The sequence below is a fragment of the Sturnira hondurensis genome, unplaced genomic scaffold, assembly GCF_014824575.4.
Source record: "Sturnira hondurensis isolate 20B ecotype Veracruz unplaced genomic scaffold, ASM1482457v3 Scaffold0014384, whole genome shotgun sequence".
Classification (NCBI taxonomy): domain Eukaryota; kingdom Metazoa; phylum Chordata; class Mammalia; order Chiroptera; family Phyllostomidae; genus Sturnira; species Sturnira hondurensis.
The window spans coordinates 28,264,587-28,290,777 of record NW_028087015.1 but is presented as its reverse complement, the minus strand read 5'-3'; the positions used below and the strand labels follow the sequence as shown (position 1 = coordinate 28,290,777).

The following is a 26,191-nucleotide window of genomic DNA, read 5'->3' as shown; positions in this document are numbered from 1 at the left end:
GTGGTGGAGTGCAAAAGGAAAAAACTAGGACAACTATGATAGCCTAATCAATAAAATATAATTAAAAAATTAGCCCTGGCTGGCATAGCTCAGTGGATTGAGCGCGGGCCTGCGAACCACATGATCGCGGTTCGATTCCCAGTCAGGGCACATGCCTGGGTTGCAGGCCAGTTCCCTGCAGGCCAACTCCCAGCAAGGGACACACAAGAGGCAACCATACATTGATATTTCTCTCTCTCTCTCTCTCCCTCTCTCTCCTTCCCTTCCACTCTAAGATAAATAAATAAAATCTTTAAAAAAAAAATGAATCACATTTATAAGGGAAATCTCTATTTAAAAAAAATTAAATAAGATACGGCCCTTGCCTTGAAAATCTCATGCCTGGCAAAGGATGCAGAATCCTAATTAAATCATGATGTTTTAATGCAATCATTGAGAGAAGTATTTGTGAAATATAAGTAAAATGATATAGGCAGGGTGTTAGGAAAAGCTATGGAGAACAAGTGCATCTTGACAGGTGAGTAGGAGAACACTGGACAGAAAAGAGGAGAAAAGCTCTCCACACAGCAGGGCAGGCATGCAGAATCAGGGCACTGTGGACATGTGCCACTTCTTTGGGAACTGAATGGAATCTAGTCTGGGTAGAGCAAAGGTTTCACGAAAGTCAGTTACTGAAATGAGCCAAACATATGCACCACTCACAAAAATTAACTCAAAATGGATTAAAGACTTAAATGTATAACCTGTTACCATGAATGTCCTAGAAGAAAACACAGGAATAAAGCTCCTTGACATGGGTCTTTGTAGTAATTTTTTGGACTGACACCTAAAGCGCAAGCAATAAAATAATGAATAAACAAGTGGGACTATAGCAAACCAAAAAGCTTCTGCACAGCAAAGGAAACCATCAACAAAGTGAAAAGAAAACCTATGAAATAGGAATAAACTTTTGCAAACCATATATCTGATAAGGGGTTAATATCCAAAATATATAAAAACCTATACAACTCAATAGCAAAAAGAAAATAATTTAAAACTGGGCAAAGGGCCTGAGTAGACATTTCTCCAAAGAAGATATGTGAAAGGCCAACAGGTACATGAAAAACGCTCAATATCACTAGTCATTAGGTAAATGCACATTAAAACCACAATAAAACATCTCCTTGTGCCTATTAGAATGGTTACTATCAAAAGACAAGTGATAACAAATGCTGGCATGAATACGGAGAAAAGAGCTCATTTATGCATTATTGGTGGAATTGTACATTGGTACAGCTACTAAGGAAAATTTTATAGAGGTTCCTCAAAAAATTAAAAGTAGAACTATCACATGATCCAGCAATTTGACTCCTAGGAATACATCCAAAGGAAATGAAAACACTCATTCAAAAAGATATCTGCACCCACACGTATATAGCAGCACTATTTACAGTAGCCAAGCCATAGGAACAACCTAAGTGTCCATCAATAAATGAATATTTTAAAGACTTGTTAGTGATTAAAAGATTTTACTAATGCAAAATATCTCCAAAGTAAATCACTAAAACGTAAGCATCAAAAGAGCAGCGGCTTTTATTTGTCTTCTGCACCAAAGTATCCCCAGTGTTTAAAACAGGGACTGGCACACGGTAATCACTCAATGAATATTCATTGAATGGGTGAACCCTTTGTGTTTTGATTCAGACTTTATTTAACCGTTTAGAGGGAGAAATTCATCTTGAAAACGCTAAAGAAAGTTACTTATGTTGTGTTTTACTCCTTGACTTTTCTGTTGGATTTCGTATCCTTGTTTTTCTCCCCGGGACTGTTCAGAGTCGTATTTTTTAGAACCACAGGCTAGGAAACTGTGCCTCTCACTACTTCGACTGATTTCAAGGCTGTGTTAGGAAATCACACACTTTCACATGAGCACCCCAAACTCTCCAGAAAGCACCCTTAGATGACTGGAGCATGTGAACACATAGTCATACTTTAACTGGATTTGTAAATGGTTTAGCTTTTAGCACATCTGAAAATATGGACAAACTAGTAAGTATTCTTAACTGCATTTTTATACATATAATAACAACATGGTTTTTGATATCTAACATTCAAGACACGTTTTGAAATTTGATAGTGTGATGAACAGAAACTAGTTTACTTAGAAACCTTTCCATACCAAGATTTGGAAAGCTAAAATGAAACTTATGAGCCTTTTTAAAAGAATTAGGTGGGCTGCACAGTGGAGGCTAATGAAGATCCAGGGAAAAGATACACATGGAACATAATAATTTGGGTGGTTGCATGTGATGAGGAAGATTCTAAACATTGTATCTTTAGGTATCTTTTTAGATTCGTCCATCTTTTTATACTTCAGGGCAATTACTGGCCTACCCATCCATACAAAAGATTTATGAGTCAACAGGCTTGACTCAAAGGAACCCTTACATTGCCCAAAACTATAAAGCTAGTTTTTGATGATGAAAGATTTGACTTTGGGTGGCAGGCACACAATGCAATATACAGATAATGCATAACAGAAATAAATGTCCATTTGAAACCTACATAATTTTGTTAACTAATGTCACCCCAATAGATTTTTTTCTTTTCTTTTTTTAAATTTATTTAATTATTGTTCAAGTATAGTTTTCTGTCTTATACTCCCATCCCAGCCCACCCCCCCCAGTGCTCCCCACCTCCCTCCCATCCCCCCACCTTTCACCCCAATAAAAGCTATTATTTAAATAATAATAATTTTAACTAATTATTATTTAAAAAATAATAATCAAGAAAATGAAAAAAGATTCATAAGAAAGATAAATGAAATCTTATAATTGAACAAAGTGAAAATTATAAAAGAGTTAACAATGGAAAGAAATTACTTGCCAGCTCCTTTGCTTCCTCCAGAAATGGAGATCCCTACCGTGGCTTTCTGTGTTTTGTAAATTGGCTTTTTCATATACAAGCTTTCATTAAACCAAGGCTTTCAATGGAGATGATTTTACTTTGGAACTTCAGACCCAACTTTGGTTTTCTCTCTCTTCTTATTACTGTTAAAATATCTGCATATCCTTTTCATCACTTAATTGGTTATTGGCAATGCCAACCTCTTCAGAGGCAGAAGAACCAGAAACCCACGTTACTTTGAGACTGGCACGGTAATGAACGCTGCTGATGCCAAAACCTCGGGAGGAGTTTTCGGTTGCCAGAGCACGCTCAGAAGACTGTACAACCAGTTTGTGTGCAATGCCTTATGGAAAAGAGCAGAGAAATTTCCAGCTCATTTTTTCTTATAAACCTAGAGGAAAGGTTTATGAAAACTTTAAAGGGAAAGGATTTTTCTTGGCTTGCTATAATTTTCCTAAACTTGGCAGTAACCATTACCTGCCATACAAAAACAAAATGAAGCAAAATTTTGTGTGTATACCTATTAGCAATATTTTTTTCCTATTTGTAAGGAAGCACTAAAGTCTATTGGATCAGCTAGATCATTCCCGGCAGACATGCTATTATAATCAAGTGATTTTAGAAATTTACATAACCAGCCTCTCAGCAACGACTTGAGCCAATTTCCACTTGATAACTTATGGCATTCCATGATTTCTCACCCTCTCTGTATGACCACATCATAAGTTCCCAAGTTAATAAATGCACGCCCCAAGTGATCCCTAGACTCACAAAATAGCACTGGCCTCCTCTTTAGGAACCTAAACTATTAGATATAAGGCTAGAATGACATCATTTCATCACACCAAACTCTCTTCCAGACCCCCAAGATATGGACACTTCTTAATTTTGACAAATAGCAGGAGAAAATATTAACTTTATTAACTTAATCCAATGATTGGAGTCCAGTCTGATTTATAGACTATTTCCAAAACACGTATTTTGTTGCTTTGAAGCACAGAGTAAAAATAAACTAGTGAAATATTTAAGGCTTTATTTAATGGATTTGCAAGTGTTGATTTTTAGCTGTTTTGGGGATCACATAGAGGCTGATGAAATGCCCACAAAGTTTCTTCCCCTATTAATTAATCTGTGCTGCATATTTGTTCCTTTAATTTTCAGAGAAAACATTTTTAAGGTAGTACAAGACAGACCACAAACAAAATATCCCTGATTCCATGTTGGTAATTCATTCTTTCTCCACCCAGCATCATATACAAGTTCTGCGGAGAATGCCCAGGTGATCAAAATACACTGCCTACTCTGATAGAGGTACAAGACTGTCAAATACTAAAATGTGGGCATGCTTGCTTTGTTCTTCATCTCTTACTGAGATTTCTGTAAAACTGGAAAGCACTAGATAAACTGTTTGTCAATACTTTCTTTTTCTTTAGTTGTTCAAGTTGGTTTCCCGTGCCTTGGAAAACAAGACGGAGTGGCAGCATTTGAAGTGAATGTGATTGTAATGAATTCTGAAGGCAATACCATCCTACAGACGCCTCAAAATGCTATCTTCTTTAAAACGTGTCAACAAGGTAATCAGTGGTGGTGATTCAAGAGAAAGCTCCTAAAACTTCTAGGTGTGATATGGGTGAACAATGACAGGTAGGTAGGTAAATGCATAATTGTCATCATACCAAAGGGAGGAGAGGGTGATAAACACCAGGGTCATTAATAGTACCAAGGAAGACTTTCTGTGCTTTGACCCCACTCACAATTTCAAGAACTCTAATACCTCCTTCAAAATGCCCTGTTTTCCACCTCTCTCCTCCCCCTCCCCAACACAATCTTTGGGAGTTGCCAGGTGTGTCTTAGCTATGGTCACGAATTCTCCCCCTTTTCTTGTTCCAGATCCTCATAGCAAGGTTGTTGGTCACTACCAGCAACTGCCACCTGTGAAGGCAACACTCCCCACTGTCTCCCAAAGCGTGGCACTGCTGACCTCCATAGAGAATGGGGTGCCACCATCACACTAGCAATCTCTGCTGAGCAAAGGCATCTCACCACCACACCCCCATGCCCATTTACGCACGAAGGCCTGGCTCCTTTCCCATCCTGGTGCAAGATTTTCCAGCACAGAATTAAGATCTGGGAACTTTCAGTTCTATACATATGTACCAAGAGGTCATTCCACCCTTTGAAAGCAATTATTGAGGGCACTGTCAATCATTCTATTCTAGCATGAATTTCAGGAGGTACAGTAGATTGACAGGTGGAGATGAAGCCAGAATAAGGCTTGCTTTGCCTTCTTCCGTGAAGGAAGTAAGATTGAGAGTTGTGAAATCTTACTTTGAAGAAGACTTAGTCAAGTACAAGTGGTATAGAGAGAAAATGGTAGAAGTATTCAATAAATTATGGTCACTGGTGCACGGTGGGGAAGAATGACCACTACCCCTTCACGCTTGCTGTAATGATTTCAAAGATGTCCATTACTCTTGTTTCTCTCGGGTGAAGCTGAATGCCCAGGAGGGTGCCGAAATGGAGGGTTTTGTAATGAAAGACGTGTCTGTGAATGTCCTGATGGATTCTATGGACCTCACTGTGAGAAAGGTACAGGCAGCTTCCCTTGCTTGCTCCCTAATGAAATGGATGTCCCACAGGAGCCCTGCATGTATTTGTGACACCTCCCCTGAAATTATTTTTCTGGTCACATTATAAGGTTTGGTGAAATCTTTAAAAAAAAAAACCACAGAAGAGCTATTGGAAGGGATCTCTTCTGGGAGTGGGTTTTCTGTTAAATCCAAGTGTGTAGTGACGGGGCCAGAGAACTCTGGCACAATGTCTACATTCTCTGTGGCCACCCCTCCCCCCGGGATACTCACTATTATATGCACTATGCTTGGGTGTAATCTTATAAAAGTTTTGAGGGTTTTTCCCCTTTACTCAAACTGTGTTTTAAAAGCTAGTATTATGAATGATGTGAAAGTTTCTACTCCAAGTAAAAGTAGCTTAATTCAAAATTATGTCTACACCTGATTTATTAAGTTGCTATAAGGCAAAAAAAGATGAATATAATTTGTGTAATGAGTATATCCATTTAAGTAAAATCACTATTAAGGAAGTTATATCAAGAAAAGAGATAAACAAGAAAATGTGTTATGAACCACATAGTATTTAAAATACTAAGAGCTTATTTGGTCAAAATAATCAAAATATTTTTCGTCTTCAAGAAATGAGAATTTTTCTTGTTTGCATTTATTTTGAAATTAGAAGAACAAGAAAATAGAATAAGAAAAAATATTCACAGTCTTCTGACCACATCTTAGTTGAAATAATGATTCTGGGCAAATTTTGATCAGCCATTCGGATGGAACAATTCCAAAATTTTCCCCCATGAAATTGGTTAAAAAATACTCTGATATGAAAAAACAGTCTGATTAACATCACAAAAATAATTTTAATATTGACAACTTATATCTCTAAAGAGTGACCATTTTTTAATCAACCACAAAGTCTGAAAATCTAGGCCTGTTATATTACTGACATTTCTAAAATGCTCCTGCTCCAAAACCCTATTTGGCCTTAATCAGAGCTCTCTCCCCCTACCAGCCCTTTGTACACCGCGATGTATGAATGGCGGGCTTTGTGTTACTCCTGGTTTCTGCATCTGCCCACCTGGATTCTATGGAGTCAATTGTGATAAAGGTAACAATTTTTTTCTTTTTTAAAAAAACAAAGTTGTTTTAACTTTTTAACTGTTTCATAAAAGACATATTTAATATATCATCACTTTTCATGACAGCACTATAAACAGGGTGAATCACTTGGCTGGCTGCTATAATAACTTTAACCCCAACTCTTGGGGTAGCTTAACACAGAAGTTTATTTTCACTCACAGAGTGCTCCTGTGCAGGAACACCTAGTCAGCGAGCGGGGCAGCTTTTCTCCATGCAGCGATTCAGGGATCCAGGTGCCTTCCATCTGTGGTCCTGCTTTGGAGCTCTTTGGATCCAGCCAATACACAGAGAAAGGGAGACTGGAGTATGCACTGCTTAAAAACAAAAGAAAACAAACACACACATACAAAACAGGCTCAGAAGTGATCCACAGAATTTCCACACCTATTCCATAGGTAGGAATTAACCCCACGGTTAAGTCCCAGGCTGGATGGCTGTCTTCCACTGACAATTTTTTGGGAGGGGGCCCCAGATTCTTGTGAGCAACTAGCTGTCCCAGCCTGCCACATGGGTTTGGGTAGGTCCTAATCAGTTTTATGAGTGAACTTATAAGACAGAACTGAAACAACCTGTTCCAAATGACCTGACCTGGATGTTCACTGACCCCCCAATTCAATGCTTTGTTTACAGATCACATCCCTGAGAGATCAGGTTCCTTCTTCCTATAATGCAACCTCAGAGTCAGACTTACTCTTAGAAAGTGGATTGAAATTTGGCCCTAAAATGTTATTGAATGATTCATACTCTTTACAAGATATCTATCTATTTTGACGGGTTTACAGTTTTTATGGAAAAAATTAAATAATATCCTGTAAAATGTATTCATTGAATGGAACAGTCTTTGTGTCAAAACAGCCAATTGCATGAGTAGAACACTAGTTTTTAAAACAAATATATGCTTGAAATAAATTGAGTGCTATTTTTGAAAATTGTCTCTTTAGTGATAATGCAATTAGCAACAATTAAGGTTGAAATGAGCAGCTTTAAAAAAGAAAGAAAGAAAGAAGGAAGGAAGGAAGGAAGGAAGGAAGGAAAGATAGATAGAAAGAAAGAAAGAAAGAAAGAAAGAAAGAAAGAAAGAAAGAAAGAAAGAAAGAAAGAAAGAAAGAAAGAAAGAGAAAGAGAAAGAAAGAAAGAAAGAAAGAAAGAAAGAAAGAAAGAAAGAAAGAAAGAAAGAAAGAAAGAAAAAGAAAGAAAGAAAGAAGCTAAAAGAAAGAAACTTTTGCATGAGTCAGGATAACAATTTCAGTTACCTTCTATTTTCTGATGCAGAGTAGTTTCATACAATTATCTGATTTTATTCTCAAAAACCTTTTGAGATGTGTAGGGTTTCACCCATCGCATTCCCAGATAAATGAGGATGTGCAGCTTGAGACTGATCCAGACTCACGCCTTCTAGTGCCCCACGCTGACACTCAGACCACCGTTTCATGAGTGACTCTGCATCTGAACAAATACCTTGACATCTCGGGGGTCATGTTTCCCCATTCCTAAACTGGACATGAAGCCATTGACCTCTTATCCCCCACCCCACAGCCATTTGAGATAATATGTGACACCATCTCTACCTTTTATTTTCAAGTAATCTTTTAAAAGTAGAGCATTGGATAAAAAAGAATTTTAAAAATTGGTATTCATAAAGCATCAATGATACAGATAATAATTAACAGCCAGTGTGTGATATTCTTTATTGTGAATCTTTATTTAACTGGTCTAAATTTAGCATTCAAGCTATTGCAAAATTAGGCATTTCTTGAAGCAGAATTAAATTCATGTTATATTGAGACTATTTGGAAATAAAGCAAGCCCTTCAGAGATTTGGATGAAGAACTCATGTATTAACAGGTTTAATGGAAATATTTGTGAGGCCTGCTTCTATAGATATGGCTGTCACTGGTGTAGTTTATACAGTGGAATGTCACTCATACTGTTTTTCTTTCTTTCTTTTTTAAAAAAAGATATTATTTGTTTTTTAGAGAGAGGGGAAGGAAGGGAGAAATAGAGGGAGAGAAATATCGATGTGCGAGTGAAACACTGATCAGTTGCCCCTCATGTGCCTCTCACTGGGGACCTGGCCTGCAACCCAAGCATGTGCCCTGACTGGGAGTTGAACCAGCGACCCTTCAATTCTCAGGCCAGCATTCAATCCACTGAGCCACACCTGCCACGGCCAGTTGCACTGTTTTTCTACTGACATGGTTTTGCAAATGCTACATGATCACTGTTCAGGGAGAATATCTATCTGTATTCCAGTACATTTTACATTTGATAATACTTTACCTTTTAGATGAAAGATTTCCCTCTTTGTTAAATTCCATTAATTTTTTAAATTTTTTAATAAATCTATTGAAACTTTATGGTCTCACTGGAGACCTAGGAACATTAAAAAACATTTTTTTTACTACCTCAACCAAAAATACTTTTATTGTCCAGGAGGGACTATAGAGCTTCTGATAAATGGTTCAATTACTGGCATGGTCCTAGATCATAGCACTACATATTTAAATAAATATTAAACATTAACTTTCATTGGCTCTTGGGACATCTTCACAAACTTCAGAAATGGATTAGTTAAGCACAGGCCTAGCATACGCTCGGTGCCTGTGAAAGCCGCTTAGTGTCTGTGGCTCGCTTTTCTGGTCAAGAATCATCGCATGGCAGAAATGTAGAGGGGCTTGTCAGGACTGTGAGATATGATGCAAATACTAAGAGTGTGGCCGCATTTTATAACCAGCTTTGGCATATTCTGTGACTTTCAAACAACCTCCCAGGCTCACTGAATTCAACATGTTAATAAGGGCTGGTGCCCAGAAGGCTGCCGCCATGTGCGCACTGATCCTGATGTTTTCACACCTTCATATCCCCAGGAGAAACAGGGACAGGTGGAGAGACAGGACACACCCACACACCTAACAATACTAGCACCAAGTAGCACAGAGGAAACTCAGGAGCTGATTCCCCCAAATCCAAATCCTAAATCCTGCACCCAACGATGCACCCCATCTCCCACATTAGTCGGCTTGGTTTTTGCCAAAACGAGTACGTCATTCTCTTTAGCTGGAGATACTTGGGATTTTAAACAAGAAGTTTTTTCTTTTAAGAGGCATGGTATACATAGAACACTCTAGTTAGACTCCTTTTTCACAAAGAAAGCACCACTTAGGACTTTTGGACTTTCTTTCTGGTTTTCCTACTGGAAGCTTACTTCAGCTTTTATTCATCTATAGCCAACTTTGGCATTTTATATAGGACAAGAACACATAGGCCATATAACTGGAATTGCTGAAAATCCAAGCTCTTATTTTAATCCCCTTTATAAAATGAGCCAACTTGTCTACTTTTAGATATTTGCTCTCCCCCATCCCCATGTCTGTCCTTCTACCATTTTAGGTGCCAGTGAGCAGCCAAACTCCAGAGTCAACAGCCAGGTTTTAGGGTGAATTGCACACAGTCCAATTTTGACCTGGATAATCCAGTGAATTGGACTTCCACAGTAATATACCCAAGTTCTTCATGCCTCTGGCTCACACCGCTGCCACTTCCCTGCCCATGGGGTCTCACAAGGCTATCTTTTTCTGAATATAATTATCCCTTCTCCCAAACACTATGAAAGTTGATTTTTTCTGAAATCCTATTACTGACGATGAACCTCTGTTCTTTGAAAACAGTTTCTCCTTTGTCGGATCCTTAGGACTTCTCTTCCTTTTATCTATCTCAACTTAAAAAGTTTTCTGTTTGAAAGTTTTCTCATTTTCTTCATTGTTTACCTTAAAAACTTTGGGAGGGTTTCAATGGAGCATTATGTAGAAGTAGGACATTACTTCCCTTTAGACATTATATTTCCCCTTTTCACTACTGCAAACAGCTTTTAAGGAGAATCTGGCTCAAGAATATAAGTGAGAAGCTTTACAGAGGGAATACTACATGACTCCTTCACTGGGAGGAGGGTGACATGAACTAGGTTTGGGGGGTTGGAGACTGAAGATATATTGTAGTTCAAAAGAAATTTCTCTGAGGTTAAAACTAATGTTTTAATTAGTTTTAAAAAATAGTAGGGAATGGGGCTTATAGTGATCTCCTCTTAAGGGCACAGATGTTTATAAGAAAATAGAAAAGAATGCTTTGCACACCATGCCTCTTTTCACTAAAGGATAACCCCTCAGGTGAATACTATGTAATGTGTACGGCATCCTCTTACACTGAGGGAGTCCGCACATGGTCAAATGGTTCCAATTCTGGTATTTATGAAGTGGCTTACTTTACTACATAAGTAAATGGGTGACTAGCAGATGCCTCCGAAGAATCACCTAACTGTAAGTGAAGTTCTTTTTTTAGATTTAACCTACTGTCTAATGCAATACCATTATTCATTCTAACAGCAAACTGCTCAACTACTTGCTTTAATGGAGGGACCTGTTTCTACCCTGGAAAGTGTATTTGCCCTCCAGGACTAGAGGGAGAACAGTGTGAAATAAGTAAGTATTGACCTGCATTCTCTTTGATTTTTAGAGACCATAGAAACTCCATCTAACCCCTTCATTTTATCAATGAGCAATCTGAAGCCCAGAGACAATGAATCACTTGTTTAAGGTCTCAGGCCAGTGGTTTCTCTTCACTAGATTCAGCCCCATTCATTTAGCTAAAAGTGGAGCAGAGTGACAAAGCTGAGCCCACATGACTGAAGAGCAAACACTCTGCTGAGTTATGACTGGGTTTGGGTTGTTCAGCCTGCTGTGTTGTTCTTGTTGGTGATTCTGTCTCCTTCTAATAGTGCAGAGTGCATAGTTCCAGCTTGGAAATGTAGACCAGAGCTTTGGGACAGCTTGGATTGGCTCCCCTACCCTCATGCATAGAGACTTTTTTTCTCTGCTACTCATTACCACATTTCCTAAACTAGACTGAGCCCAGTAACCCACCTAAGAGAAAAGGATAGACTAAAGAAAGGAGAAAAAAGGGTACATAGCAGTAAAGAATAAACTAACAGCACACACAACATGAATGAATCACACAGATCTCCCATTAAATAAAAGGAGCTAAACACAGAAAAGTGCAATACTGCATGATTTCATTTTTATGAAGTTCAAGATCAGGCAAAACCAATGGATGCTGGTAGAAACCAGGATAGTGGTTGGGGCCACAAAGGAACTTTATGGGCTGCCAAAAATCTTCTATATCGTGTTTGAAGCAGTGTCACATGAGTGTTTTATTTATGTAAAAAATAGCTGAGCTATAAACTTAAGATTGGGGCATGTTATGCTTTCACTAGATATTTGTCATGCTCCAGTACAAAACAAATTACAGGTGGAATGTGCTAGAGAATCATTGTTTTGGGAATCAGGATATCAAACTCTTGTCCTGGCTTCACCACCTACAAGCCAGGTCACCCTCAGCAAGTCCCCGAAGTTCTCCCTTAAATTCAGAAATGAGCCAACCCCATTCTGGATGGCTTCATGATCCAGAAGGAAGGTCACATCAAAGCTCCTGCCTTTGGGAGGCGCAAAAGCAGCGTGAGCACGTCTGCTGAGGGTGCATACCCCAGACTTTCTGGAGGTTCTGGAACACAGTGTTTTCATTTCCAGCTGCATTGTATCTGTAAAACACCAGTGCTTGGTGTTGTAGTGGGTTCAAAATTGAATACTGACTTCCTATTTTTAACTTTCAACCTCTAATTTATTTGTGGGTTTTTGTACTTTAATGAGTACTAGATGAAGTAACCATTTTTTATAGAGTTCAAATGAAATACCTCTGTAGTTTCCATAGAACATGTAATTAATTGCCAGGATGTGGTTTCTGTTCTTATTAGTTACCTAGCCCTGACAAAGATATCTGTGAACTTACTCCCCTCAATTTTCTCCCTGTACTTATGCTCAGACTCTGCATAGTTAGTCAGTTCATGTTTATGGATCTTTGTTTATGGGCTCATTTCTCTTCATGTAAGTATGCCCTTTCATGCCCTTAGGTTTATGACCTTTCCATTGGCAGAGACAATGTTTTCTATTCCTGTTTTTTCCCCCTAACTGCACCAAAAATGTGGGCCTTTGCAAGCCCTTGATTATCCCTATCACAAGTTATATGAAATTCTTTTAGGAAACATTCTGCTCTGTTACAGGAACCACATTACCAAAAAAATACAGACATGGGTCTTGAGTAGAAAAGTGCCACTAGTGTGTAATAGAGACAAAAAGTTGAATTCTGTATTCTTTTTTTTTAAATGACAACCTGTGCTTTTACAGGATAGATCAGAAAGTAAAGGAGAAATTCCTTACTGCTGTAGCTCAGTGGTTTGAATGTGGGCCTGTGAACCAAACGGTCTCCAGTTCGACTCCCAGTGAGGGCACAGGCCTGGGTTGCTAGGTCCCTGGTAGGGGGCACATAAAAGGCAACCACACACTGATGTTTCTCTCCCTCTCTCCTTCACTTCCCCTCTCTCTAAAAATAAATAAATAAAACCTTTTGTAAGAAAAGAAAAAAAAGGAGAAATTAAGGGAATTTTAAAAAGCAAACAGAAGAAGTAACCTCCAACCATAATAATTGCTTTATAATTTTTTGTAATTCTTTGAATTCTGGAATATTCTCTCCTGGCTGGACCACTGATGAAACAGTTTCTTGAGCCGTATAACACTTATTACTTTATGTATTCTTATTTTCAAATTGAGATCTAATGCACATACCATAGAATTTAGCATTATAAGTATATAATTTAGTATATTCACAACACCATGCAGCACTTCTATCTAAACCAGCACACATCATCACACCCAAAAGAATCTCTGTATCCACTAGCAATCACTCCTTATTCCCCTCTCCTCAGGACCCTGAAAAACACCAATCTACTTTGTTTCTTTAGATTTTCCTATTCTGTTTCTAAATTTCCCTCTTCCTGTTTGTATAAGTAGAATCAGATAATATATGGCCATCTGTGTCTGACTTCTCTCACTTAGCATGATGTTTTCAAGGTTCACCCATGTTGTAGCAAATACCACTGCTTCCCTTTAATTGCTGGTTAATATCACACTGTGTGGGTATACCAGCCACATTTTGTTCATCCATTCATCAGTTGAGGAATATTCTGTTGTTTCTATTTTGGGGATATTATGAACAATGCTGCTATGAATATTCGTGCACAAACGGTTATGTGAACATATGTTTTCAGGTCTCTGGGGTATATACTTAGGAGTAGAATTGCCAGACCATAATGTTTATTTTTTGAAGGAACTGCCAAACTATTTTCTAAAGAGCCTGTACCATTTTACATTCCCACCGGTAATGTTCAAAGCTTCCAATTATTCTACATCCTTGCCAACACTTATTTATTGTCTTTTTTAATGAAAATATGTATTTTCACATTATTTATATATCCTTTTTTCTGACCTATAGTAGGACTGATATCTTCAAAACTTCATTCTGACTCAATTATGAGGTACACTTGTAGATCAACAAATAAGACCATGAATAGAGGTTATCTGGATGCAATTTACATTTATTGTTATTTAAGTTTCAGAGATTTCCCAAAGTATTTTAATGAACCTTCAATTAAAAAGACCAAATTATTTATACTCTATACTAAGTGAGTTTTTAAAATAATAGGTTCTTCTTATTATTAAAGTTCTCTATAAAAAATTCAGAATATTGAATGAGGCAATTACAAATCACCCTCAGACACAGAGATGATGATTGTTGGTACTTATCATAAACATTTAAAATCTTTTGCTATGTGAAGCAGAGTAGCAAATTTAAGTTATTCTACAACCCGATGGGTGGAGGAAGTTTAGTGCCTTTATTCTGTTGATACCTCATTTCATTGTTCTCATGAAACTTACCCACTGGTTATAGAAAAATACTGTTTACACTTAGTCAAATCTGTTTGTCTTCCTGCATTCCTTGGCCTCTTTTACATAATCTCTCAAGTTTACTCAGTTTTCTACTGTCTAACGGATACCAAAATATCTTTAGGAAAAGAAAGTTAATATTAAAGACACTTATAAGACTCTGAATTTTACAGCTATCCTGTCTTCATGAGATTTTAGCTTCATGAGGTTTGGTCTAGGAATGGCCTCTAACAGCTGCCTGTGGTGTGATAACCAGGACAGGACGTCCTCCCTTCCAGCTGCAGTGAACCTGATGGTACTCACTTCCCTCCTGCCAAGAAAATAAAAAGACCCGTGGAGTCAATGAAAAAGTTCTCACCACAAATCATTCTCTGTGTTGTCCCTGGTTACCAAGTTCACTTCTCATAGAACACGGGAAAATTTGGGATCATCAAGTATTTCACAATAAGTACTCTTTCTTTGCTGCCACATAATTATTGTCTCACATCTTGCTTACTTGAAAAACCTCAGTGCATTGCAGAATACTGTGATATGATCCAGTTTTGAGCATATGATAGAGTCAGCTTTTTTTCATGCAAACAGACATTCAGAGTTAGGTGTTCCTTTTCTTTAGGTGAGAGTTAGGATCTTGACCAAATAGTAAATGCTATTCTTTAGATCCAAGCCTAGCAAAAAGGACCCTTTTAGATTTTGAATGGTCAACAAAAAGGTGGTATTCTATTATTAAGGTTGTTTTTAATAATGAAGGATGTTCCTGTTTCTGGAACAACTTATGCATCAGAAAACTCTAAAGGTCTAATGGTATTCTAGGTTTTTGAGATACTCTTACATCTCAATATTAAGTGTATATTGTCTCCAGCATGACTAAATGCTGCTTCATTTTATATGTATATGAAGAAAGTCCTTTTGAATAAAAAAGAAAAGTATGTTTCAGCAAAAGAATTTTCAAAATGGAATTCACTTCATGTCTATCAAGCACACTGCTAGCAGTAAAATACACAGTAGTTAACTTCTGTCAAAGCTTTGACCACAAAAAGAAGAGCTTAAAGAATGAAAGGTGGGTTGTGTAAGGATAAAGACTTCATTTCTTCTGCTTATGTATTGAGGCCTTTGTAATGAGTATTCTGCTAAAGTGGAAAAGAAAAACAAAAACAAAAACAAAAAACCATCCAAACTCCTCCACTACCAAAACCTAATGGCTGTGCACTGTCTTTGCAACCTCATCGTACCAGCTATAGGATGTGGTTTCCACTCCGCATGAACCAACCTTTCTCTTCTACTTCTTTAAAAAAAAGTCAGCCTCAGGACAGCAAATTCAAGAGTACAGAGGGAGAATAAGTAGCTTAGGGAGTAAGAAGAAAATTATTATCTAGTTTTTATAACTAAGGCCCAATTCCAGCTCTAAAATCCTGTGATTCAAAGATCTGTGAAGACATTAGCAATACTCAGTTGGCATGTAGATGAAAGAAGAAGGATGTATTATTAGGATCTAAAACATTCCTGCAAAATGCATAGGTGTGGTACTAGGCACCTTTTGTGCCCCGTTGACATCCTTCTCAGCCGGCCTTTCCCTCCAGCCGCTGCTACCACAACCTGTTTTGCACAGGTAAACCTGACTGCATCTCATCTTAGCTGTTCCATGTGTCTCTTGCTTTCCACCCAGAAACTACTCTGGGTCCTAAAAAAATTCAGCCTGCACTCAAACACAGTTGCAGACTGGAAGCACACAAGCAAATTATTCCATGGTTTGACCAGTGGGAGACAGGTGCTAATGACTATATGGCCCTTCTCACTTCTTGTCAGAGGATTTGCTGGTGCCATCCCTCCTCAGAAGGACGCGGCAGGAGAGAGCCTGACTGTCACAGCAGTGATCCACCCACAAGCATACTTTTGTGCTGGCTTTCCCTCCTTCCCTGATTCCCTCTCCCTTTCCCCCATTCCTGTTTCCTAGGACCACTTCCCCAAATACACTGCATGTGTGCAGGCCCTGCCTTATGGAAAATCCTAGGCTAAGGTAGATGCCATCACCTACAGGTGCAGGCCTGCTTTCAGAAAAAGTGACATTCAAAAATAAGAACTCAGAGGAATCATTTACAGGGTCATCATACCTTCGCTTTTAGTATATCTTAAATTGCAAGTGCTTATGAACCAGTTAAAATATTATTCTATTCATAAAAAAGTAATGTAAATACAGTATGTGGGCAACACATTGATTATAGAAAATATATATTCAAAGTAGTAAGTAAAAATACTAGCCTATTTTCCAAAAATGAAATTCAAACAGAATCAAAGCCAGATTAGATCTGAAATAAGTGGAAATAACTGCCATTTAATAGCTTTATTCTCCCAAAGCTTTGTAATTCCTTTGAAAAATGTAATTATCCCTGGACAAAGCACTGAGTTCCTTGCTTATTTGCATTCTTCTCTGTTTCAGGCAAATGCCCACAGCCCTGTCGAAACGGAGGTAAATGCATTGGTAAAAGCAAATGTAAGTGCTCCAAAGGTTACCAAGGAGACCTCTGTTCAAAGCGTAAGTACCCCTAATGCAATCAGATTGGGTATGGGACAATTAAAGTTGCTGTGGTCTTGTACTACATAATTTTTGTGCCTACTACATGTTGCCTGGGCATCACAGTTAACCTTTCTCACTGACATATAAGTTTCCTTTATGTAGACCAAAGACGCTGTAATGCAGTCCACACATGTGTAAAAAGTTACACTCATTCACACACACAAACGGAACTTTTTTAACCCTTAGAAGTTTCTTAAGGGAAATAAACCTACACTGCCCAGCAGTTTCAAAGTCCTGCTGAGTGTCTTTTGTGAATAAGAAGCATCAAACTTAGTCTAAGATCTCTCTCAGGATTTTCTCAGTAAGTCCCAAGCCAACTTGTAGCTGATGATTGACTTAGAAAAAAAAATTAGGGGATAAAGCCAAAACTAACACATTCTAAAGAACTGTAAGAAAAACAGCTGTGTAATTCTGTTGAAAAATGAAAGCTCAGGAAACATTCTTTTATCTCCTTTGATTCTAGCTGTCTGTGAACCTGGCTGCGGGACACATGGAACCTGCCATGAACCCAACAAATGCCAATGTCAGGAAGGCTGGCATGGAAGACACTGCAATAAAAGTGAGTGGGAGCCGTCTGGGGAGCCAGCCTCTTTCACATCTGTTTCTTGGCTCCAAAGACTAATAGACAACTCATAATTCAGCCTGCTTTCCATTTCATTAAAAGCAACTTCTTTCCTGCCTGTCCTCCTCCATGCTTCCTCCTGCTGCCCACACAATCCAAGTGTGAGAGTGTAAAGAGAATGCATCTCTGCAAAATATCACATCTGTAAAATGTCACCACAAATATCTTCTAGATTCCATTAGCAAAACAGGTGGCTTTGTTAACACAGGGTGTCAAACGACAAGTAAAACTGAGATTTTAAGTCAAATGTGGAATTAGTATCTACGTGGCTCTGATTTTATCCCTCAAGATTTATCAACTAGCATATAAAACATGAAGAGTTTTGCTCTTTAAAATCTTTAAATTATATTGGTGTGTTATGCTTGAAATGAATTCTTTTGAGGGAAAGAAAGGGTTTATAGAGTATGGGAGAGATACTATGATGGAGTTGCATTTTTTCAAATTTACCATCAACAATGAACTAATTATTGAGATAATCAACCACTGGCCTGTTTTATACACAAGATGAAACTTGCTAAATGAAACCATTTCATTGTGACTGATATATTCTCTGTGCTAAGTATGAACTTGGACACGGAGGACACACCAACGAACAGACAGAAAAGGCTCTGCCTAGTGGAGCCCAGGTTCTAATGCGAGGGACAGTCAATTTGCAAGTGAACCAAAGAAACAAGGCCATTTCTGTCTGCTGGCTGCTAGGCCTCCGTCTCCCAGGCAGAGGCCCACTGTCCACTCCAGTCATACAACACCCCGCAGTAGCCCAAGTCCAGATTGTGTCTCTCACAGTGATTTTCAACCTTTTTATCTAATGGCACACATAAACTAATGACTAAAATTCTGCAGCACACCAATAAATATATTTTTTGCCTATCTGACAAAAAAATTAGGTATAATATTGATTCATTCACACCAGATGGCTATTGTTGTGTCAGCTGTTGTCATTTTTTATTTGATAGTCTAAGGGAAAAGAGATCAGTGCCCCAGACTAAATAGGTCAGGTATTGCATGTTTTAAAAATTCTTGCAGCACATTGGTTGAAAAGTACTGGTGTGTCATATTATGTCTCAAAAGTAATGGATATACCTGAACACATCATTTACACATCAGATGTTTTTTCTAGATCAAGGGGGTCTCCGAAGGGTGACGTATGTAGCCCAGTGAGTATGGAAATGATCAGCTGGGGTGCTGAGGAAAAGTATTAGTTTTAAAATATATTTTACATTATTTTTTATATTAGTACAAATACATAGGTAACATAAATAGTGTATTTCTCAAGCCCAAATTTATTTTCATGCATAAATGCTCACATTATATTATTTTTATGTATATATAACACATTTATATGTAGATATACATGTTTATTTATTTGTTCGTTTTAAGGTAGTTGGTGCCTGGTCTAGGCTACACTAACACATTGATTAGATTCTTTTTCACCTACTGAATGGATTGGATAGTGGACTGAACTGGCTTCAATAACAAAAAATGTGGCTTCTCTGGAAAATAGCTTCTTTACCCAGGAGGTCATGGTTGAGTGTCATCCCTGTTAGGACCTATGTACAAGGAATCCTTCTTTGGACTAAAAGACCTATAGAAAAACTAATCATTTCTAGAGCTATTTTGGAGAAGAGTAAACCAAACCCTTTGTTCTACCTTCCTCTGTATACAAACTGTGAGGCTTGTCCCAGAATCAGAGAACCTTTTCCAGAGTTCTAGGTGTGAGGTCAGACTGTACATCCCAGGAATCAATTACAAAGGGCTTCTGGGATGCACATCTGGATCCTGGTGACCACTAAGAGTGATGGGAGGAGGAGCACAAGGTCCACTGTTCCTGCTGACACTCCCAGTCACCCTTCCAAACAGAGAGCAAGAGTGACCGGGGGCCATCTTGAAGCAGAGATGAGCAATTGAGATAACTGTGCCAAGCCCAGGCGGCATCCCCACTTGCAGACCATGCTGCTGAAAGCTCCTTCATCAGTGTTCCTCCTTCAGATCAGGGAGTCAGGAAGATGCCCTGGTGCTTGGTTAAAGTGCAAACGTGTTTTCTGGGAGAGGCCACCCAGCCACTTTGTACATTAGCTAAGAGAATCAGGCTGAAAGAATGAGGGTTACTTTGACCGGAGGGAGGTAACGAGGAAGCTCTAAGGCACAGAGTTCTTCTGTGAACAGATTCCCAGTAGGGTGACATGTTGGGAGGTCCCGGGCACTCAGATACCTCAGTGGGGAGGAGGATACTGGAGAGAGACCACGCTGCTAGGCTCACCCTCACCAGGAGGGAGGTTTGGGGCTTCATGGGTGGCAGGGCCAACAGCAGGGTAGGGATTTACTCCAGCACATTGTTGGCTTATGTTTTGGCTGTTCCACAAGCTACTAGCCTACATCCTGACAATTCAAAGAAACACATTCAAGCACAAAGTATTCTCTTCCCCATACTTATTTATGGCATGCATGTATTTAAAAACCACAAGGAATAAATGAAATGCCGAACTTGACTCTCATGCACAGTAAGATGGAGGCAGATTTTTACAACGTGATTTCTGTCTTGGATCAGTTTTAGGAAATTGGTAGAAATGAGTCTGTGCCCAAAAGCTCACAAGTAGGAGGAAGGGAGGCCTCAAGTTGTATAACTCAGTGCTATACTCTACTCAACAACAACTGGGCTGGAAATAGATAGACTCCCACCTTGACTAAACTCACAAATCCCCCGTTGATAAGGAGTCATTTCAACCATAACCTTTTCTTAACATGTACAATGGAACTCCTTAATCCTTACAAAATGCCTTTTTTGGGTAAATGTAACAGCCACACCCTGTCAGGTGGTCTATACGAAGAGTGGATGTTGTTATGTTGAACAGTATAATCGAGGCTAGTTTTGCAATGCAGTGAAAAGGATCAATGACCAACTTCTCCACAAGAGTATCCCTACATTCAAACCTCAGTGCTAGATCCTTACCAGCCCTGAGGTGGAGAATATCCTTCCATTCAATCACATTCATCCAAACTTTGCATCAAGAGTTTCAGCATAGGCAAAATACACGGTGAGTCAGACATTCCATGGAAGCCAGATTTGATGGAGTTAGTAAAATAGGTTTAACAGAATTTGAACCTGTAACGTCTCTTCCATCAGGTAGCTTTTTGTGGTGGTTGTGGTCTTTCACTCTGGGTTGAAAAGGGAAAATGGATTACATTTGAATGGTTAATAATGAATCCGAAGAGCCTGTTTTTGTAGTTTCTTTTCTTTTAAGCTGTGAATAATTTTGCAGGGTATGGAGCCAGCCTCATGCATGCCCTGAGGCCAGCAGGCACCCGGCTCAGGCAGCACACGCCTTCACCTAAAAAGGCCGAGGAGCGGCAGGATCCACCTGAATCCAATTACATCTGGTGAACTCCGACATCTGAAACGTTTTAAGTTACACCAAGTTCATAGCCTTTGTTAACCTTTCATGTGTTGAATGTTCAAATAATGTTCATTACAGTTAAGAATACTGGCCTGAATTTTATTAGCTTCATTATAAATCATTGGGCTGATATTTACTCTTCCTTTTAAGTTTTCTAAGTATGTCTGTAGCATGATGGTATAGATTTCCTTGTTTCAGTGCTTTGGGACAGTTTTTATGTTATGGCAGTTGATCAGGTTAAAATTTTGCCTTTTCAGTGTATAGCTGGCAGGTAATTTCCAAAGTCACAATGCATTCATGGTGAAGAAGGGCTGGGGGTGTATTAGAGAAGGTAAATGGAACGAATAAGCATATTCGTTCCTCATATCACAAGGGTTTGGTTGAAGCAGTTAATTGTGCTGAAGTTACAGCATTTCAAATTTTATTGTCCTGTATTTAGACATTTGTCACGTTTTTTAATTGCCCTTATTTTTAAACTCTCAATACATTTTGACCTTACCATCATTCCAGAGAATTCACTATTAAAAAAAAGAAGAAGAAGAAATAACACTGTGGTAGTGGCATTTAAACAATATAATATATTGTAAACACAATAAAATAGGGAATATAATGTATGAACTTTTGGCATTGGCTTGAAGCAATATAATATATTGTAAACAAAACACAGCTCTTACATAATAAACATTTTATACTGTTTGTATGTATAAAATAAAGGTGCTGCTTTAGTTTTCAGGGTGTGGTATAGAGTGGTCTTTGCATGTGCTATCTTGTGAAAATGGAGTCCGTGGAGCAGTGACTGAAACTGCAGCGCACTGGAAAGGAGAAGCCGCCCCACAGTCAGACACTGTCCTGTCTCTGCAGCCCCAGCTCTGCTGCCTGGCTCTGTCTCCACTCGGCCACACCACACAACGCCCTGCTGTCACTGCCTGTGACACTGCTGTTTGTCAGCTCTCAGCTGTCATCGTTTCTTCCACGAGTTCTTCTCTAACCAGGATGTGTCCTATATCACATTCGTGGAAGATTTTCTAATGGTGTCAGAACATGAAAAGTGCCATCATTTATTAAGGACCTGCCATTCCCCACCCATATCACACGTGCTGCCTTACACCCCTAATGAGGCAGCATCACTGTGCACTTTCACAGACAAGAAAGCTGAATCGTGGTGACATGAAGCTCTTTACCCAGGATCATCTATGACAGGATATGGTTTCAAATAAGCTGGACAGGTTTCAATCCATGAAGCCTTACACCCTGCTGTTCTTTCTCTTTCCTTTTCCTCAACAAATACAGCAGAAAACAAAACTCCACAAATTCTAGGTAGCAACCTTCCAACCTGTCTTATTCTCCTCGTTCTCCTAAGGGAACATGAACTTTATTATGTAGATATTCTAAGGTCTACAAGTTTTCTCATGCTAGGGAGTGGCAGTGATCAGTTGTGTGCTTTAGGGACGTAAACACCAGGAGGCTGGAAGCAGGGTGCACACACCTTATTACCTTCAGTGCCAGACCTCGGCGGTCTCTCTCCTTTACTAGCCAGAGCCCAGAGTGTCGGCCTGTGGCCACACAGAGCTTGCAAAGCAGATGGAGAGCCAAGGAGCTTACCTTGGGACCCCGGCATGAGAACCAACTTTTTAAGACTTTTAAGCAAAAATCCAATTGCATAATAATGAGAATTTAAGTGGCAGAAAGTTAAATTTGGAGATAGGGTCATAATAATGATGATAATAATAGCACAGTGCTTAGTTTACCTAAGTACTATAATTGTATTAACTCATAGAGGGAATAAACAGAATGGTGGGAAGTTGGCCCGGAGGCTGGGTGACAGACAAAGGGTTAACACCGTCTAGGTTGGTCACCCCGGACCATTCTGACTACATACCCCATTAGAAATATTTGAGCACAAGTCCTACGTGCTCAAATATTATTTGAGTATTATTTACATACATAACTACCAATATATGCATTATAAAAGCCAGAAATGTTAAAAGGAAGGAATATAAAAAGCTCCATTATTTTCTTCACTTACCCACAGACGGTTTTGCATACAGCCTGGAGTACATTACATACGCACCCCATAGGGGACCTCAGGTAAAGGGGAGAGCTAATAGAATCTGAAATGATTTTACTGTCAGAAAGGAGAGTTTGGACTCGAGCGAGATTTCAAGTCTAATCGATTGATTAGGTGGCTGATTGAACACAGGCTTTAAAGAGAGAGAGGGATCTGGACAGTGGTGCTAATGACTGAGAAGGAACAAGTGTGGGTCCCAGAGATGTGAGTTCAGTTTTGAGGATGTGGAGTTGAGAGTGCCTCTAGGACATCTGGGTGCACAATGCCTTGGAAATGCAGTTAGGAGGTTAGGCCAACAATTTTTTAAGTATTAGCTTCATTATAAATGAATAATACTAATTATATGTTGAATACTTTAATGATACACACACACATATATGATAGCTTTGGTGAAATACAGTAGGATCCAGTTGTGTTTTTAGATTCCATATTCAGTGAACCTCCCTTGCAGCTTACCTTACCTATGTATATCTTTACTTGTATAACAACATGGCCTGTACTCTGGCAAATCCACTGAGCCCTTCATCCCGCCCCATAACCATATGTATTATGAGTTTTCATCCAAGATATACCCTTGGTTACTTTGTCAATTTATGCAGAATCACTACAGTGGTGCTCAGTTCTTGAAACAAAGGCCAAAAACTGGGATGTGAAATAATTGTTATTACACATACGAAGTTACCATAGGAGAGGAAGAGGGGGAGGAATAAAAAGGAGGAGAACGGGAATATTTATATAAACGACCTCTAATTCTGGCCAAGCCAAGTTTGTCAGAGCATATTCCCATTCACCAAAAGGTTGTGGGCTCCATTCTGAGTCAGGGCACACACCACACCTAGGTTGGGGGTCTTATTCCCAGTCGGGGTGCACACAGGAGGCAACTGATCATTGTTTCTCTCTCACATAGATTTCTCTCTCTCTCTCTCTTTCTCCATTTTTCTCTTTCTCTCTCAAATCAATAAAAACATATCCTCAGGTGAGGATTTAAAGTAAAAAATAAATAAATAAACATAAAATACCTCCCAACAGTAACTTAAAAGTAAGGAGTGAAGGCAGTCTGAAAAGACATATGCCAATTGGCCAGATAAGTAGGAAAAATGAATTTAAGGAACTATGGGTTAGACCCTAAAACGGACCCAGGAGGGAACTGCCGCACACTTGTGAAGGTGGACCATATATTTAGCTGCAAGCTCTGTTCCGGCCACCTCAAACAGGAAACCATAAACACAAAAGCTACCTAGTTGCTCAGAAGAATTTAAACTATACCAAAAGCTTTCATTTGGGCTAAATCAAGGCATATAGGTCTTTGGGAAATCTACTTTTTGGCATCCCTTCCATTTGAAAGTCTTTAAAATAACTTTTCCACATTTACTTACAGAAGAGCCACATGAACGAATAAGAGGGGTTTTTTTTAAGTGGCCAACAAGAGTTCAGCTTCTCACCCACCATCTCAGGCAATTTGTCTCTGACCCAGAAATTCTGTGCTTCACCCCAAAACTCTCCAGTTAAATCCAGCCAAGCTCCTCAGAGGGACATTCATTAAGCTTATTGTTGCTTGAGCATGCTCCCTGAAATTCTTACCACCTCCCCAAGTGGCTTCTCAAAGTATTCCCTTCAACCATATGCGGTACTCCTTCTTTTTAAAAAAAAAAAAGATTTTATTTATTTTTTAGATAGGGGGAGGGAGAAAAGAGGGAGAGAAACATCGATGTGCAAGAGAAACATTGATCGATTGCCTCTTGCACAAGCTCTAACTGGGAACCAGGCCCACAACCCAGGCATGTGCCCTGATCCAGAATAGAACTCACGGCCTTTTGCTTTGCAGGGCAACACTCATCCAACTGATCCACACTGGTCAGGGCTGCAGCACTCCTTCTAAAAAAGAGTTTTTTTAAAAAAAATTTTAAATAAAATTTAAAAAGTTTTGATAAGTAACTTTTTCCCCACCTCATTCCTAGTCTACTGAGTCATGTAACACAATTTTAGCTTGATACGCTTAGGCTTAGCCCCAGATGTGCTCGCCTTTGCCCTAATTGAGAGCAGAAAGTGGTGCCACCTGTGGGTTCTCGTAAAGGGGCGAGAGTACCAGGTAGTACACAGTGCTCTCCTTGACAAAAGGTAAAAATGGGGCTGTTTCTGTATTCTTGAAGGAGGCACAAATCATCACAATGGAGTGCAATTTAATAAAACATTTTTACCAATGCAGAGAAGGGGAAGGGGATGATATCATGAGGTGAGCGATTTTTAAATTGGGTACATGGGAAACAGGGCCATTTCAGAAGAATTTCATGAGGCAATAAAAAGAAAAGAAAATAAATGACCATCCAAAGATAGGAGTGTCGTTGTCATAATTTTTAGGTGGTTTATGTAAGTGGTACAAAGATAAAAGTTTAATAAGCATATTGAATAAACATCCTCCATATGGCTTACTATAAAAAATAGAAACCATACTCAGGAAACTGACATCATAAAACAAAGTATTCAGGTGTTCAACGAGATTTTTTAAAATTCTAATGTGAACTCACCATGTAAATTGATTTTGCACCTGTTTACTGGCTTATTGTCAGTAAGAGTATAAACATTACGAAGGAAAAGGAGTTTTTATTAAGAATTGGCATTGCAGGCCTTTTCCTTGGTAACACGTTTCTTAATCACGCTCAGTGTGCACAACTGATGAAATTACCCGGCATCTCTCTAAAGTCCGAACCAAGAAAGGGGCTGCTCTGAGATGAGAAATAATACATAAAATCCACAAATTCACTGTGGGGTGCATACCCAGCTCTAATGGACATGACATTGGACAGTCCAGCCTTGAGTGAGGTCCTGACACTGGATGGGGGGGACATGACTGGGAGAGAAAAGCAAGAGAAGAGTTAGTCAGCTAAAACCCAGGAGAACGACCAGCTATATAATTTGAGGGGCCCAGAGAAAAGATTAATGCAGGACCCCTCATCCAGAAAGCATGACAAATTTCAAGATAGTGACTGCAGAGCATTAAACCAAGCCTGGAGGTGTTCTTAGTGACACACTCTGCGCAGCTGCACAGTTCACATATCCGTGAACTTGGCCTTGTCCAGGAGCAACTTCTTGGGTCCATGTATAA

At 39.0% G+C, this 26,191-nt stretch overlaps 1 protein-coding gene across 1 annotated transcript in view; it reads left to right on the top strand.

Moving 5' to 3' along the window:
- Positions 1 to 21,740, top strand: part of WIF1 (Wnt inhibitory factor 1) — a 75,226-nt gene extending 53,486 nt beyond the window's left edge. Inside the window, exons 4-10 of the mRNA XM_037063082.1 lie at positions 4,320 to 4,460; positions 5,380 to 5,475; positions 6,475 to 6,570; positions 10,982 to 11,077; positions 16,866 to 16,961; positions 17,467 to 17,562; positions 20,886 to 21,740. Of these exons, the coding sequence (XP_036918977.1) occupies positions 4,320 to 4,460; positions 5,380 to 5,475; positions 6,475 to 6,570; positions 10,982 to 11,077; positions 16,866 to 16,961; positions 17,467 to 17,562; positions 20,886 to 21,007 (743 nt within the window). The 3' untranslated portion in view covers positions 21,008 to 21,740. The remainder of the gene's footprint in view (positions 1 to 4,319; positions 4,461 to 5,379; positions 5,476 to 6,474; positions 6,571 to 10,981; positions 11,078 to 16,865; positions 16,962 to 17,466; positions 17,563 to 20,885) is intronic.
- The last annotated feature ends 4,451 nt before the right edge of the window (positions 21,741 to 26,191 follow it).